Raw genomic sequence first — 18186 nt, 5'->3', positions numbered from 1 at the left:
AGTCCCCTTTGTTTTAAAGCCAATTATGGTCTGTTTGATGCGTATTATTCTGAAAGCAGTTAAGATCAGCACACTTTTGCTATTACTAAAGTATAAATCAGCGTCGCAAGAAATAAGAGTTATTTTCGTGCTGAATAAAAACAAGATATACATTTTGGCTTCAGAAAAGAGATGGGAAAGGAGTTTCTCGTTGATTGATCATCAATATAGGTCAAGGTCTATAGATTACAGATTACCTCTTAGCTTAGGTTAGAAGGGGGAGGGTGGCTAACGCGTCATAGGGTATGGTGGATTCGCTATCATAGACAAACATCGCCATAGGTTGCGTTCAGCTTCAGCGGACACATCAGTTGCAAAAAAATTGGAGGAATTTTCGTTGAACGAATATGATCAGTGAGCCAATGCTTAACATGTTAAGTGAGAGAACGCCATTTTTCTGAGCGATGCTCACTAAACACGAAACTATGGAGGGTGGAGTAGAGATTAATCTTCCCGTTTCAAGTGTCCGTTGAACTGTCCTAAATTGGTGGCGCTAGTGTCGCTAAAGAGTGAATTTCATAGGAAACGTCAAAAAGTACTACTGATAGGGATAAATCAAAAAGTAAACAATGCTTTCTTGGGTTGGTTACCCTTAGCGCCAATGTGGCGAATTTTTGAATCCTTATTGATCCCTTTTCCAATATCAATTCCATATTATGATGAAATTTCAAAATTGACAATCAGGAATTGAGTATTATTAATTTATATTCCTATTTTGAGAACTCCGTTTCCAAACTTGCAATTAATATATCGAAAAAAGTATTTCAAAGGCTACCAAAATATAACAGCCATTTATATGCAGCTTTTATGATTGTAAATGTTCAATTTTTTGGATTACATCAATAAAATTTACAATTATGTGGAAATAACTTTTTATTCTACTTCAAATATAAAAAACCAATTACAAATTAATAATATTTTAATCTATTGTACTGAGTTCGAAGGATATTAAATTCAGGAGAATAATTGATTCATATTCGAATAAATATATAGTCAATTTGATCCTTGAATAAAATAATTTTGGAAAATTTTTGACGATTTTCCCTTTTTCATTCTAAAGCCACATGTTCAATGTTTGTAGCACCTTGGCAATTCTCATGTTATAAATATTTCATCCATTATATGTGAACACAAGAATTCATATCTTTGAATCCTGAATTGTTGTTATTTCAATTTAACTGAATTAAGTGCCTCTTGAGATCGATTCAATACAGCTACTGAATTTTTTTTACCAAATTACAATTATAGGCATTGAATGTCATTTTGTGCTCTTTTTATTTCCATTCTTCAAATGAGTTATGAGCTCAGATAAAGTGTCTATTTTCTTGGTGGATCTTCTTAGTTTTGTTTGTAAATATTTGATCGTTTTTCTCTGTCTTGTAATAGTTTTAGTAGCAATTTCCCACATCAACTTGAATTTTTCAGGTTTTTCTAGATCACTAGGTTCTATGTCGCCAACATAAGCAGGTACATTTCGTTTTCTAAAAAGAAAGAAAAATATTATTTCTATAATGATAATAATAATAAGAGAGTTTTTTTTTGTTTCAAAGTTGAAAATAACTCCCTAAATAATTATCCTACCTTTTACATTTGGGTTCAATTGATTGATTGGAGAAATCAGGTTTATCCAAGGCATTTTCTTGAAAATTATCTACACTACATTCATCATCTTCGATATCTGATATATCCTGACTGGAATTCATTGAACTGCAAAAATGATCACTAGCCAAAGCATTTTCTTTGATATTATCCACACTACATTTAACTTCAACTATATTTGTTACATCCTGATGATTGGCATTCATTACTCCAAAATTATGAGTACTTGCTGAAGCAGTTTCATCTATATTATCTATACTATATTCCACTTTAACAATATCCTTTATATCTTTTATATCCAGAGGGTCATTCATCATATCACAAACATTATTACCCAAAGCAGTTTCTTCGATATTATTATCACTATATTCAACTTTAATCATATCTTTTATATCTTGACTGTCATTCATTACTTCACAAACATCATTACTTGCTGAGGCAGTTTCTTGCATATTACCCACATTCCATTCAAGTTCTCTAGTATTTGTCATATCGTGAACTGTAGGACTGCTGTAGAAAAAAAAAATTAGTTGGTATACTCATCAGTACAAGCAATATACTTACGAAGGTGTTGGCTTCGATATTAGGTGCTCTGAAAAGTTGAAAATGCTAGGAACAGCATCATGTTTTAAAGTTTTCCTTCCAAAATTAACAACGAAATCTTCAGGAAGAAAATGTTCTGAACATAGTCTCGTGCCTTTGCTAGGAATTAAATTTTCTCTCCTCATAGAAAGTAACCATTTTTCCAGAATTATCGGATTTTTTGGGAATCTAAATGAATAATAAATTAAATAATGAAAATCTTATCCCTTATTTTTACTTGCATATGAAATGATATTTTCTTATTGTTACGATATTTATTGGTGCAACCATGAACTGCACAAGTAGAAACCATTTTAAATGAGAATTAACAGTTTTAACATGGTTCAACAGTGATCTGTGATTTAATTATTATTAAATCAATCAGGGAATAAATTTAAAACCCTGTCAATTGTCTAATTAACCTATTTCACTGGTAGTGGTCATAGACTATAATACAAATACATGTCAGTCCTTGACCTACTCCATAGATTCATGAAGTTACTGTTCTAGTCACTAGTGTAGGCCAGGCATCAAACAATTTTAATTTTGAATCTCCCTATCTTTTTAAGCATAAACAATGTTTATTGAAGGTGTTTATGAAGTGAGAAATTTAAAGATACCGTCAGCTTAACTGACGAATAGCAGAATATACTCATTACGTTTTCCTTTTGAAAAAGTGCTTTTTGGAATGGCTGGAAAGGAAAGAAGACCCACCCATTATAACTATTCGAATTATCACTATATTACTTCTATGAAGCAGATACGGAAATATCATTCTTATAAAAGTTGATATTGGAATGAACTTGTCACGCAAATAAATACTAAATAATTAGTTTATTTTGGATTATATTATAGATAAAATATATCGTCAATGCCTAATCTTGCCCTACGCAATAATGTAGATCAAGATAGGCCAGTAAACTTAAAAAGCGGCGTTGCCGCAGCTACGCCGGAGGGCCATCTTGGAACTAACTCTGAGTAATACAATAAACAGAGATGCCCTGCCATCATTTTCTGATTTGCAATAAAATACATATTAAAATTTATGAGGTAGTAATTTTCTGCGTCTCACACACAATTTGATACTATCTACTGTGCATGTCATAGTGAAAGTTTTTTATTCTTGCCAAAAAAACTAAAACATATGAAAACCCCTATCTCCCGGATCTGCTTCTCCAGTTTTCACACTACTCCAAAAAATTTAAGGATCAAAAAAGACTGAATATCTTGCGATCCGATTTTAATAAAATTTGAAATCGATATTCGGATGAGTCATAAGGGGTAGAATTTCAGTTGGATGCTTTGCTCATATTTAGATTTTTCTTAGGGGCGAAGGAAAGATAAATCTGTTGGAAAGGTAGATTTGTGGGCAATGCTCATAAGTGCCCTGAAAAAATCTACAATGCAGATCTATCGATTTGCTAGTTTTACCTGCTATGAAGATCCACAAGGTAGATCTATATCATAGATAAACACAAACTTGGACCTTAATCTATAATGTATATTCAAGATAGACCTACATGCAAGATAGATTCACCAAAAAAATAGATCTGCTGGCTTTATTAATGCATTCTAAATGAAAATCAAATTTTTGTTTAATATACTTTATTGATGACTTATATAAATTTATATTCTCATGATGTTGAATTGCTTCCAAAAAGAAATAAAAACTGTTTCCGATTTCATTATTATTTTGTAAATGATTTAGCAAATGGCTTGCCTCCCTGATATCTATTGACGATAATGCTTATGAAATTCGAAAAATAGGTTTCAGTATCATAACTTAATTATTCAGAACATTGAATTCTATTTTATAAAAAGCTGTTACAATATTTGGTGTTAGTTGAAAACTTTAATATCATAAAATAGAGAATAAATTATATCCTACTTCTAGAAAACATTTACAAGATATTTCGTTAATATAATTTTGCGAATTATAAAATCTTACTCTATTATGAAATAAAACTTACAAATTAAAATGGTAAATAATCTGGCACATATAAAATTTTTTGACTTAAAACAGTCAAATACTTATAACTGAATTTTGCGTGATTTTTATCTAGAGAACTGAAGAAATGTGTTGCTGATCGCGCCCATCATCTGAACCAATCGACATATCTGCAATGATGCCACTCTCTGAAAAAAAAAATTAACTTTATAATTCGATATATCACTAGATGAGCCTCATTTTCAGCTACACCATTCTACCACCTTCTTACATTAGTAAAGCACACGAAAGGAAAATTTATACGATTTACGTTTCGGTTTTCGATTGAAATGTTAAGAGGAATCAAATTGTAGTGACTCTTTCTGCTCACATATGGCGCTGTGAGTTTTCGCGACACACTACTTCGACCCTGGCGGATTTAAAGGAGTCGTAGCAACGCAACAGGGTCACCTCTCCACGAAAGTGTGAAAATGTGTTTCTTAGGCTGGAAAAACTTCTTTTGGAACAAAAATAGATCAGGATGTCAGTTGCTCGGAAAAGATACAATTATTGTTACCCTACCTTCTTGTAGCTGTTGGCGAACAGTAAATAAAGAGTGTATAAAAGAGTTCAACGATTCGCTATTTGATGAACAATTAACTGCACCTGAAGTGGAGCCAATTCTTTCAATGGACTAGTTTTCATTTTTTTGTTGAGGAATATTACTAAAAATTTAAGTAAAATGAAACAAAAATGTGGAAGAAAAAATAATTTCATAGTCTAGGGTGTGACGTCACGCCACTTACACGAGGCGACTGGTATTCGCAGAGTGTGTACAATCACTTGTGCCGTTCGTGTCGTATTTTGTTCGTTACACGATGGCTGAAGTAAAAAAAAGTCCTACAAATATTGGTTTGTGCCTATGTGTGCAAGCACGACAATTAAAAACCCCAATAAATTGTTTTTTCATGTACCAAATGACATGAATCAAATGAAGAAGTGGTGCAAATTAATGAGGCGTGACTTAATTGGACCTAAAACTACTTCATATGTGTGTGAAGATCAGGGCCGTCGCTAGGGGGTAGGCAGAGTAGGCGGTCGCCTAGGGCGCCAAATTTCAAGAGCGGCATTTCAAGCTCGGTCAACAAATATCACATGTGTAGAAATGGAAAGTACTGAATGAGATTTGATTCGGAAAAATACCGACGAATAATAATCAAAAACCATCCAAGGTGCCGCATTATAATCATAAATAACCAGATGTTGCGTTATCCCCTCATAGTGTTGTTTACAAGTTGACGCTAAAAAACCCACGCATTCATCACTTTGTCGGCGTTCGATTTGCTAATAAACATTCCCGAATTTATTGCCATTTGGGGCGGCTTCTGGATTATTTTTGTTTTCAATTCTTCAATAATCAGAATGTTGATTGCACAGAATGGAAAGCAAAATATACGAAAAACGATTTCATTTCACCATTCAAAGCTTATTCTTCTTAAGAAATATAAGGAGTTTTATTATTTTGTAAAGCATTCCATTGTATTTTGATATTTTTTATATCAAATTAACTAGTGCTGGGCGTGGGCGCATTCGAATTCAAAATGATGGTTCATCCGATTGTTTTGCTCGATAACCTTGAAGAAAAGGAAACAAAATGTTAAAGCTTTTTATGAAGTCGAAACTGAGCAGAAGAACCTGAACCGCAGGGTTTCTAGAGGGACGGCAAATAAAGGAGGGCGGCATTATCAACTTTTTTCAAGAAAACTAGAATACTGAAAAAATGAATCAAATAATTTTTTTTTTGATTCCAACGAATATCACAAACGATTTTTTTCGTCAAATTCACTAATCTTAAAAGTTTTTCCATCAAGAATGTCTGCAACATATATTCGAATTAAAAATAATGGTTCATTTAATCATATTGAAGAAAAAAATGAATATTCGAGTGTTTTATGAAGTCGAAACTCAGCAGAAGAATCTGAAACCTGAATTCAATTCATATATTTCATCATTTATTCATAAGAATTCAGTTTTAGCATTCTGTAAAACTTCTGTTAGGGCGACAAATTTTGTCTCTGCCTAGGGCGGCAGTTTGGCTAGCGACGGCCCTGGTGAAGATCATTTTGATGTAAGTACCTATCAGTACTAGCTGTCTATTTCTGATAATAAAAATACTAAGGTTGGTTTGGAATAAGTTATTGAGTAAAAATAACTTTGTCCTTTCACGAAGCCTTCTTCCATTATGGTGCCATAAGAACAAAACTCGAGTTAAAACTACACTGTACAACTACAAACGGCGCGAGAGCCTTGGCGCAGCTAAGTATTTAAACGTAATTTATGGTGTAGCGATCACGGGCAAGTGGCGTGACGTCACAGACGAGTCGGAGACCAAAGACGTTCCGCGCAAAAATACGTAAATTTAAATAATCAATTTCTCAGTCATTTATAGATGGATTTTCAAAATTTTTTCACTGATTTATCAGTTTTGCTCTATATTTTGATTCTATCGTGTCAATTATAGTATTATCAGCATCACTAAACTAGTCCATTGATCAATTTTAGCGTGCCATGAACTAAATTTTTGTGTCTCAATTGAAAGAATTTGTTCCGACAACAAGTGGTTTCAGCAGAAAGGCTCTCTTAGTGATAGCGTAATAAAGGTGCCCACCCTGTTGACGATCAATCAATTTGCAGATCGTCAGTTTTTCCATATTACTTACGTTCACATTCACGTTTACGTTAACCTTCTCATAAACTCTAACTTCTTCTACTCACCCACAGAACATTGGCTATTCAGTGTGGCAGATCTGTGATACGGTTTCGGACTGTCGCAAGCAGAATCACAACTTATAGAGGTGGTCAATAAACGTCCACTACCAGAAGCTCCTGAACTGGTACTTCCCGACGAAACGCTAGACATTGATATAACAGAGTTTGGTCTCTTCATTGTCCTACAACTCTCCGGACTTGGTCCCGCTATAGAATTCCTGAATCTAGGTGCACCTGAAAGAAGATCCAATCATGAAACTAACATCTCCCAAATTTCTTTTCAATAACTGAAAAGTTAAACAAAAAATGGCAAGAGAAAAATTTATTGTAATAACAAAAATATTTCAATAGAACTTCAAATATTAAATTTAGGCTGGAAGAAACAGAATCATCCAATAACATCATCTGAATTTATCATGCATAGTCTTGCATAGAAAATTAATCATAAAATAAACAAATCAAATACCCTTACTCCTACTCAGTTGTGCAATGCTGATGGAACGGTGACTTATTTGGTCAGCACTGGGCTTGATATCAAGACAAGGTTTGTTTCCAATTCCCATTGATGACATTTCTGCCATTCTCGCAGCTGAAACGAGTAAGATATCAGTTATTTGAACAATTCATATACAGAAAAACGCAGCTAATTCTACAAATTCGTTCATTATTTAAATTCTATTTGTGACATTTTTTTGCTAAACTGTCTCCGAAGCTCACGGGCAGTTGGGATGTCGTTGATCGTTCAAATTGAAGATTATTGTGTAATTTGATATGAAGATTTAGCTCATAAACAAATGCACTATATTCCGATTTAGGTTATCTCAACGAATAATAATGTGAACATTCCATGATTTTCCCTGTTTGGGTGAACAATACTAATTACCCGTGTTCTATTAACCGGTAGTACAGCAGTAGTTTAACGAAAATGATTTTAAAACTAGATGCGCCACTCTCCTATGAATCTCGTACAATAAGGTATTAAAAAGGCATACCATAGTTAGACCCCAAGCACATTGGCAACTTTTGCAGGCAATTCTTCAACCACAAAAATAGAACATATGAGTTCTTATGAAAACCCGCCCACAGGCGATTATTTAGTTGCGGCAACTAAAACATGCTATATACACCAAGCAATTCAAACTTGGTTTCAGTAGCAGGCCACTTTCAAGAGAAAAAATAATTTAATCACCGAGACTTGAAAGTATATTGTGCGGTTAGCCTTAAACAGGCCCAGTAGAGTGAAATTTAGTTCATTAATTCTGTACTTCCTAGACAGTGGATTGATGACGTATGGATGGACTTTTAGGTGCTAAACGTCGATATTCTTCAATGTTGCCTTCATACACGGATCATGTTTTGGAGCTTAGAGGATCAATGTGGTGCCAAAATAGATTTTTGTATCACATTAAAAGCAAATTGCTCAAGAATTCTGGACTACGTTGAGCTTCGAGGACAGTTAGTTGCATTATATAATGGCATCGCTAAGATTTCTAGAATCAGCCAGGGGTCTCTACTGACATGGAAGTGCCGTAATACAATAAAACAACTGGCAAGACGGAATAAAGTAACTAGAACTAGTACCGGGTGATTGTGGTATTCAAGGAAATAAAAAAGCCGAAGGTGCTTTCACCAAAGCTCATGGAAGCTCCAGAAGGTACCACGAGCTCAGCTTCGGGTATGGTGGGACTGCTGACATGACACTTTCAGTGCATATACCATTTGTACTGCATGGGTAAGTCATCAGATGAGATCAACAGGCTCTGTGGAAAGGAGGTTGAAACAGCTGAACAACAAGTGTTCAAATTTCCGAGGCTGACTGGCCTAAAATAAGGCTTATCCCCACAACCATGTTATACAAATAATTTTTCTGAATTGAAATCATGTTTTGGTTCTTTAAAGGTGAAAGTATCTCGTGAATGCCATGATACTTCTTTCGCATAGGAGCACCGTCATGCGTACGTCCCGTTCAAGTCATATTTAATATTTCAGAGAATTTTCAGCGAGCTTTTCAACATGTATCCTAGAAGATTTTCGAACACTTAGATATAAATAGGTGAATTAATTTTTTTCAACAAACGAAGTTAGGAACTAGGAAGTTAGTATAATAAACAGACCTCAATAGAAGAAGAAAAAGAAGAAGTTAGGAAGGTGCTCACCTCTATTTCTTATGGCTTGTTTCCACAACAATTGAGACAATTCTTCAGTCCATGATTTCTTCACCTCCTGAGTCATCGCTTGCAATGTAAAAGTATCGTTCGGTTTTCGTTTTCTGAACCAAATTTCAAACTTCGTTAAACTGTCATTCACTTTCGGAGTCAAACCTATGTCTGTCATTTTGATGCTATTTTTGTAATAATATAGATCTAGGTTCTGAAAATAATACTTCATAAATAAAATTTCCTACCGCATATTACAAGAGAGTATCTCACCTTATTATCAGGAAATCTCTTCGCCTTACTGAATAGTATAAGATCTTCGAATAAGAATACTTGGCGGAGGGATTTTTTACCATTTCTTCCCTCCCACACAATAAATTCGTTCTGCCTCAATAGTCTCCCTTGTTCCTTCAAGTTGACCTTAAATGATATAGAACATTAACACCTGGACTAAGAGGAAGTAAAGATATTTCAGTGAATGATTAATTTTTCACACATGAAGCTGTTAAGCGCATCAAAAAACCATTCAGACTTACTATGTCTATCTAGAGTGGACGACAAGTCGAACTTGAATATTAGGTAAAAAAATTAGTTGGTAAAGAATAACTGATATGATTCAAATGAAGAATATATTTATAATTAATGCAGTTTTTATTGAATGCCTCATATAAATGAAAAAACAATATTTAAACTGAGGCGGTGTCTAATAAATAATCTTATGAAATATTTCAAATTAATACATAAAGGATAAGAACCAAGAATTACACGGAGTAGGTATATCAAAGATGAAATACTGATCCTTGAATGTAGCAACATTGATGTAATTTTGATAATCCAAAACAGTGGAAAGGTGATTTTTGGGGTTTTTGAATAATGCATAGTTTCAAGAAGGAGTTCGCAAGTTTCAATAAGGATTACACAGAATGCATCCTATCCTCATACGCAACAGTGAGAATGATAATCCTAGATTTCTTTAAGTTAAGATTATAATATCTGGACTTACATCACATTCCCTTATAGAATCCATGGCAAGCAGATCATTCCCATGCCTCAACTGAAACCTCACCATCTCCTCAGCCAACCTCAAATCGTCGAAATCTTGGATGACACGTTCAGGTGCATCAGATGGAGGAGGCATACAAGCCTTCATCATCTGTTGAAGCAGAAGCGCATATTTTCCCATTCTTTGAACCGGTTTCAACAAGTAGCTTGCTAGGTCCATTTTATCATCAAGTTCGATTTGTTTGCTCTGAAACGATAATATGAAAGGGTTATAATCGTTCCAATAAATAATAGAATCTTTACACGTACCTTGAAAAAAATTGTGCCATATTCAGACATGATCGTATCTGACTTTGGTTTGTTCTTATTATAGAGGGCGTAAAGGTAGAACTTTTTGTCGTGTTTCAAAAATATCTGACCAACTTGCAATGGGTTGTTCTCACATTCTTCCAATTCGGTCAGGAAATGCTGACTATGAAACTCGAATATCTTCTCTATGTTTCCAAAAACGATATTTCTCTGGCCCCTGAGTGCTTGTGGTATGTCTTCTCTCGAAATTTCTGGTATATAATTTACAATAACATAATCCAGCGATTTGACGTAATCCCTTTCAGTCTCTATCATCTCCTTGATTATATATTTTAAAGTTCTATAAAATGAAGAGTTATTAGCTCAATAATACATTCAATTTTCTAACAAATTGTACTCACTTTTGCGTTTTTGGGTCCATGTTGCTATAAGTAGAATCCGAAGGTAAATCGAGGTTGGAAGCATGGCAATACAGATGTTTATTTGCTGTTATTGGGGAAACTGTTCGTTTTTCCTCAAGATATGGGTCATCTTCAATGTCATCACTAGAAATGACCATTAAATTGATTCATTTTCACGAAAAATCAAGAATTACATTATAATTCAATTGGTGCCAAGCCATACGAACTATAAGCTACCTGTCATTATACTGAACATAATTTGAGAAAAAAAAAATTCAAATAGTGTTAGAACTTTTAGTTTTGTTCATAATTCTAGAAAAATTTCCTGTAGTGACTCGGTATGCCCGAGAGGTGGCGTTATGGGTGTCGAGATTTACTTGAGTACGGCCCCGAAGGATTTATGAGGTTCGCCGTGTTGCAGCAGAGTAACCTCTCCACGATGGTGTGAGAAGGTGTTTTGGGCTGAGATCGCTGGAAAGCTCAACTGAAGAGTTCACCAGCGATCTCGGACGAAACACTACAATTCCCAGAGAGAAGGCGCACCTACGACATTTGGCTCGAGAAAGTCTCGCCAAATTCCTAACACGCGATATTATGATCGATTTTTTTTTAAATAAAGGAAATGTACTAGTTACTTCAGACTTCAGGGTAAATTAACTTCCGAGTTTACCATAGAGAAATCTTTATGAACACTTTTGAAACGAAAACAAAAAATGTTGTCCTCCAATTTCTAATTTTTGCTCGATGAAATCATTAGAGATTATTTTGGTTCAGTATATGTCTATTTATCGGTAGTTGTCGGCAAATTATTGTACCCATATTTTCTACAATTGAGTACAATGAGTTGTTTTATAATATGGTCGAATGCGATTTAAATGGTCTCAATTTCATTTAAGTTAAACTTTGAGTTTCGACCCTACTTGTAAGGAAATCGAAAGAGTTGGATCAATAGAATTCAAATGAATTGAATTATGCCTATTAATTCAACAAGAGTGGGATTCCCTTGAAGTTCCAGAATAAACAGCTGTTGTCATCAATGGAGCGCTAACACACAAGTGATATGGAAGATTCAAATCTAACCTTGACTCACCTTAATTACACATCTAATTCATTGGATTCACATAATAGTAAATCTAGAACATTCTGTATGAACTCACCTCTTGACGAAACCACTGTCCTCCATCATACTATCCTGCTGACTCTCCGTGTTGTCTTGGTTCGAATCAGCACTGGAGCTGTTGCTGTTACCACTGCACATCACGCAGGACCCTCTGCAGTACTGACATGAGCACGTACGTTGCAGTTTTTTCTTATTGTAGGCCACACTCTCTTCCCCTATAGAATTATCACCTGTCGAGACTCCACTATCGCACCTTTTGCAGCCATTATGACTAGTGTCTATCTTCTCCAAGAGGTTTTCCACGCTTTCTCTCTCCTCTTTAATACCGTCCAAGGTGGCGCTGTTCTTCCTTTCGAGGGTATCTTTGCCCTTGCAACTGCAGCCACCTTGCAACGTGAGGAGATACCTTTTTTTCAATCTGTACGATAAAGAGGAGCTTTCTGTGTCCGATTCGTCGCAGGTGCAGATTTCTCCTGCTGCGTGGTGACTGCAGTGGTAGATGTAGGCGTGGGAACTTATCGATCTCCTTCGTATCTGCGATTTTGGTGTTTTTGTAGGGGTGCTTGTGGCATTTGGTGACCTGCGGAACAGTCCTCCATCTTGGTTACAGCCCTCCTTTCCTTTATCGGGAGGTATCGATGTGAGGTTCTTGTTCTTCTCTGCGTCCTATATTCATATAAAAGGAGACAGACTTTAAGAAAATCATTATAGAAATGAAAATTTCTTCAGAAATAACTGATAATCTTTCAAGAGAATGGATAAATTCTCTATCAGGAAAATATCTACCTACCTTGCACAACTCCTGTAATTTGGTGTTGCCTGAACGAAGTGCCAATTTGATGAACTCTTCTTGTTCCTTGTTATCATCCTCGAGGATATCATGGCAAGATTCTAGGAGAAGGAAACACCGAGAACTGTTTTCTAATTGAACCCTTGTTTCTTCCAAACGTTCTCTGAACACCTTCATCTGGATGTTGAGACTGTTGGCTAGTTCTCGAATGTCCTCGCCCTTGACTTCACTGAGAGATTTGCACTCTTCTACAAAGTCCTGGGCCTTCTCCACTTGGTGCTGAATCAAAGTGATTAAATTAATGGTTTGAAAGTTTGTCTTAAAAGGGAATACCACAAGGTGACTGATCTGGTCAAAATGAAATTATAGATTTTTCCTTTATTATACATACATACATATTATACATGTATAACCAATTTTTATGCTGTTTTCACTTAATTTCGTCAAACCATAGTCTTCATTTTAGAATGACAATATTTTAAATTTGCGAATGAAAAAAAAATTTTTTTGGTGAATTTTTAATGATATGTTCAATGTGCGAAGAAGCACTGTTTGTCTCTTTTGAGAGGAACACTCCGTATTTTTTTTCCAATGTAATGTAGAATAAGGTGTAGAATAGGATAAGTACCTAAACATTTTTTTATTGTAGATCGTTAAGACTATTTGTATCCATTTTCGAATAATTCAACTTGAAAAATTGTAAGTAGCTGGGACACTGAGGCGCACAGTATAATTGACTAAATGTAACAACAACAAAGAACAATGCTTCCAATAGTATCTATCTCTCATTAATGACTGTTCACATCTTGATTACTCAGACTAGTGATGATTATCTAGGATATAGTTTTTCATTGTTCAGCAATGGAGAACAAATGACAAATTTCGGGGACCTCCCACAACTAGCCTACAGAAACATTTTTGAATGCCTTTTGAACTTTCAGTTTGGAAAAAAATGCAGCCAATTTGACAGGAGGCCATTTTCTCGAATGAAATATGCGGTATTCAAAATCCTTCATTAATTATTATTCGTTATTTGAATGTATTCGTTTCAAATCAAAAACTGAAAAGTCATTAGAAACAGAAAAAATGATCGTTGTGAAAAAATTGAAGAAAGGACTCTGTTGAACAGAAAGCGATAACACCAGAAGAATATTCAAGGAAGAAGATATCAACTACTTGGAAAGGTAGAATGGAATCAGCACATTAACCGAATGGTTGTTTTATATGTAAATGGTAAAAATTGCCTTGTGATAACCACACTCCCAGAAAGTATCGGACGAGAAAGAAAAAACAAAGTGATAAGATAAAATATAGTAACGAAGAAGAAAGAGGTCTAATTCGTAGAATTGAAGAAAATAAGATTTTAAATGAGAACAATATTGAAATTTCGATATTCAACGGAAATTAAATTTTGAATCCTAGTCTGTTTGTCGAAATATCAATTTTCGAATGATAGGAATTGAACTGAAACTGTTGAAAATGTTTGTGGATTAAATTGAAAACAAACTCATAGAAAAGTATGTGACAGTCATTAAATAAAATTTGAAGAAATAATGATAAATATATAATAATACAGTTATAAACTAAAACATAATAAAAAGAATAATATTATTGACCATAAAAAAGTACAAGCCTATTGACATTTATTTTGAATGTTATACCAAGGTTAGAAGAGTCAAGTACCGATGAGGTACGATATAAAAAAAATCCTGGAGAAAACACAGTTCCTTTTGTTTGGAGATTTCCATTTCAGTTCCAGTACATTTTGATAACTATATAAGTCCCAGTATGGAGGCATTTATCTCCTCTTTATCCGGCAGCGGCATTTGACATCTTTGAACTCCGTTAAACCCCCGCAGATCTTCGTGACTGTGGCTGTTTTTTTTTCCAAGCTGGAATAACGTCGGTCATAGCCAACCGACGGCTCGACGGAAGTGAACAAAACACAGTGATTATTAATATTTGATAGTTGCTTATTAAGAGAAACTATCGATCGAAGGTGATAATCGTCCTTATATCGTTAACTCACTCCGATTGGATAATAGTAGTACCGAGTACAGGAGGTAATTCGAATATGAAATGATTTCCCACAATTAGATTCAGCACGAGAATCGAGTGTTTTCACTTTTTCTACGCCATGAACGATTGCTTGAGAAGGAGATCTATAATATATCCAGGTTTATAGGCTAGTCCAATGGACAAGTTTTCATTTTTTGTTAAAGATTAATTCTAAAAATTTAAGTAAAATGAGACAAAAATGTGGAAGAATCATTGAAATATCTCTAGAAATGAAAAAGTTATGGGACTTTGAAGTTGCGCTTGGAAGAATAATTTCATAGTCTAGTGTGCGACGTCACGCCACTTACACGAGGCGACTGGTATTCGCAGAGTGCTTACGAATTCATTGGTGTACAATCACTTGTGCCGTTCGTGTCGTGTTTTGTTCGTTACACAATGGCTGAAATAAAAAAAAATCCTACGAATATTGTATTGTGCCTATGTGTGCATGCACGACAATAAAAAACCCCAATAAATTGTTTTTTCATGTACCAAATGACATGAATCAAAGGAAGACGTGGTGCAAATTAATGAGGCGTGACTTAATTGGACCTAAAACTACTTCATATGTGTGTGAAGATCATTTTGATGTAAGTACCTATCAGTACTAGCTGTCTTTTTCTGATAATAAAATACTAAGGTGTAAGTTGGTTTGAAATAAGTTATTGAGAAAAAATAACTTTGTCCTTTCACGAAGCCTTCTTCCATTATGGTGACATAAAAACAAAACTAGAGTTAAAACTACACTGTACAACTACAAACGGCGTCAGAGCCTTGGCGCGGCTAATATTTAAACGTAATTTATGGAGTAGCGATCACAGGCAAGTGGCGCGACGTCACAGACGAGTCGGAGACTAAAGACGTTCCGCGCTAAAATACGTAAATTTAAATTGTAATCTATTTCTCAGTCATTTATTGATGGATTTTCAAAATTTTTCCACTGATTCATCAATTTTGCTCTATATTTTAACTCTATCGTGCCAAATATAGTATTAGGTATCAACATCACTACACTACTCCATTGAAAGATCAATTTATAATGGCAATGTTTCAATGTTGAATGTTTGAGATCATCATTATATACCAACTGACAAAGAAACTGCAACATCCAGAATGAGCTGTTTAAATTTTGAATTTTTTTTTGGTAAAACGTAGATAGTATAGCAAGAAGTAAATGATTGAAATTGGAGAAAAAAATAGTTTATTTATGTAAAAAAATTTTGTTTTTCAAATATTGTAGTCGTTTTATGCGAGTTTTTTAAATTTTACAACAAACCAGCTGTTCGAGAAGATCCAAAGTTGCTAACCGTACGAACAGAAATCCAACTACTGTTATGAGACGTTTTCAAGCGTGGTTTGAAAATACCCAAAATCGAAGAAGAGCAGGCACCGGATGTCGAAGGGCACAAATGAAGTTCAAGATCCACGTGTAAGACTTATAGCCATTAGGGACCGATTTGCGACGACTCGAACTTTGGTGATGAGTGGTTAGGAGAACAAAGCCATCCTGCAACTGTCTGAATGGTTTACTGTCGGATAAGGTCTTTTGGACTGCAGCATTATCGACCTCATCTTGTGTTACCTCTGTCGGTTAAGCATCGCCAGCAACGATTACAGTGGTGCAGAAAACGTCAACATTAGGTTTTCAAACATTTGCGTGTTTTAAGTGAAATACCTACTCTTTACTGAAATTGATGATGGGGTAATATAATCCTAAAATAAACGTTATTTTTGACCTTTCAGTTAGTCAGTAATAATAATAATGCAGTAATAAATGCTATAAGCATAATATATAATAATATTATATTATTATTTTTATTATATATTATATTATTATATGAGCATAACGAACGTGAAGAACTATCCATCTTGAACAGAATTTGTCATAATAAATCGCTTTTATCGAGCTAATGAAAAAATGTCTGCTATTCTTTGGATGTTGAATGAAAAATGAATGCAGTATTGCACTATTGAATCACAAACTCACAGTAACAAGTAGATAAACTGAATTTTTTTGTTATTCAACTTTTGAAATAGTTGATTCAGGATACCTTTGAAGAATCATATTTTAATGCAATTTCCACCTGAGTTTACCTATATATGGAAAACCGGTGGAAAATAACACAAACATGTTTACCTGCTTCGCATACGCACTTCAATTAAACCGATATTAAATGAGTATTCCTCTCAGGAACTGTTCTTTAAAACAATAAAGCAATAACTAATTTCATAATAAATGACATCACACTGCAGAGATATTAAACATAACCAAACATGAAACATTTAATTCAGGGTTTGTTTTTTAGCTCTTCATAGACTTCTTCAACAATAAGGCCAAATGTCAGATGCAACTGATTTTTGAAACAAATCATATTTCAGTTTTAAAATTAATCAGCTAAATAGACGATATTAGCTACAATGAAAACAATTTCAAATTAATTTTGTTTCACTTACGATATCAGGTATACAACGACGCATGATGGAAGTAAAACTGCTACCCACCTTTTCTTAACATGCAAGAAACCCGTAAAATAACAAAAGTCTCTGTTTTCATTGTAATCGTATCCATGTAGAAGTAGGCTAAAGCTATTCTAATTATTATCGCTATCACCTGGACCAGCATTTTTTCATTCATTGTTTCATTTCAATAATTTCGATTCAGACTGCACACATTTCTATGAAACCTTTTCATGAATAAGGCTTATCTCCCCCAAAAGATTTTCCAATTGAATGCTTCAAGGAATAGGTGGAAAATTTTTCGTCACAAGATTACTCGAAATAATCCACAATTAACGTTCTGATTGTCGAAGAATATTATTTTTCGTCGTTTTTCATTCATTCTAATAGTTATATAGAGTGTTTTTTTTCGAGGTATATAACTTTAAGTTGGCATTACTGTTCAAGATGGCGACCGATTCAACAGCTGTTGAGTGATTTATTCTCAGTTTGATTTGGCAATTCATCGTGAATAGACTCACGCCTGAACAACACTCGCAAATAGTGTAATTTCATTTCGAAAATAATGGTTCTATGCGGAATACGTATCGCGCACTACGTCCATTATCGATGAAGCGCACTTCTGGTTGAATGGCTACGTAAACAAACAAAACTGCCGCATTTGCAGTTGAGCTAATCCTCAAGTGCATGTCGAAACACCGTTACATCCAGAAGAAACTGACTGTTTGGTGCGCTTTATGGGCTGGTGGAATCATTGGTCCGTACTTCTTCAAAAACGATGATGGCCAGAACGTTACAGTCAATGGTGATTGGTATAGAGCCATGATTACCAACTTTTTAATTCCTGAATTGAACAACCATGATGTCCAGGAGCTGTGGTGCCAACAAGACGGCGCAACATGTCACACAGCTCGTGCCACAATCGATTCATTGAAAGACACGTTTGGTGACCGCCTAATTTCACGTTTTGGACCTGT

General features: G+C 34.7%; 2 protein-coding genes across 7 annotated transcripts in view; both read right to left on the bottom strand.

The window, feature by feature from the left end:
- Positions 1-1099: 1099 nt before the first annotated feature.
- Positions 1100-2650, bottom strand: LOC123673569 (THAP domain-containing protein 1-like). Its single transcript, XM_045608147.1, has 4 exons — positions 2463-2650; positions 2203-2409; positions 1621-2148; positions 1100-1520 (listed from the first exon to the last, which is right to left on the bottom strand). Exons 1-4 carry the CDS (start codon positions 2531-2533, stop codon positions 1298-1300), a joined length of 1029 nt encoding a protein of 342 aa, XP_045464103.1. The 5' UTR covers positions 2534-2650; the 3' UTR covers positions 1100-1297.
- Positions 2651-3808: 1158 nt separating this feature from the next.
- Positions 3809-18186, bottom strand: part of LOC123673564 — a 378426-nt gene continuing 364048 nt past the window's right edge. For 4 of the 6 annotated variants that reach the window (XM_045608135.1, XM_045608137.1, XM_045608138.1 and 1 more), the window contains 10 exons: positions 12695-12973; positions 11942-12570; positions 10785-10928; positions 10384-10723; positions 10076-10321; positions 9346-9492; positions 9073-9286; positions 7383-7505; positions 6923-7150; positions 3809-4356 (listed from right to left, as the gene is read on the bottom strand). In XM_045608135.1, the coding sequence (XP_045464091.1) occupies positions 4280-4356; positions 6923-7150; positions 7383-7505; positions 9073-9286; positions 9346-9492; positions 10076-10321; positions 10384-10723; positions 10785-10928; positions 11942-12570; positions 12695-12973 (2427 nt within the window). In that variant the 3' untranslated portion in view covers positions 3809-4279. The remainder of the gene's footprint in view (positions 4357-6922; positions 7151-7382; positions 7506-9072; positions 9287-9345; positions 9493-10075; positions 10322-10383; positions 10724-10784; positions 10929-11941; positions 12571-12694; positions 12974-18186) is intronic. The other 2 variants (XM_045608136.1, XM_045608140.1) reach the window with 1 other exon arrangement.

Source organism: Harmonia axyridis, chromosome 2, assembly GCF_914767665.1.
Source record: "Harmonia axyridis chromosome 2, icHarAxyr1.1, whole genome shotgun sequence".
Classification (NCBI taxonomy): Eukaryota; Metazoa; Arthropoda; class Insecta; order Coleoptera; family Coccinellidae; genus Harmonia; species Harmonia axyridis.
This window is presented reverse-complemented; position numbering and strand designations above follow the sequence as displayed.

Bases quoted from the DNA above. Each gene is read 5' to 3' on its own strand.
- LOC123673569 (XM_045608147.1), bottom strand. From the start codon at position 2,533: ATGGTTTCTACTTGTGCAGTTCATGGTTGCACCAATAAATATCGTAAC. The intron at 2,410-2,462 runs GCAAGTAAAAAT...TTATTCATTTAG, and splicing joins AAGAAAATATCATTTCATAT to ATTCCCAAAAAATCCGATAA. The intron at 1,521-1,620 runs GTAGGATAATTA...CTTTCTTTTTAG, and splicing joins ATTGAACCCAAATGTAAAAG to AAAACGAAATGTACCTGCTT.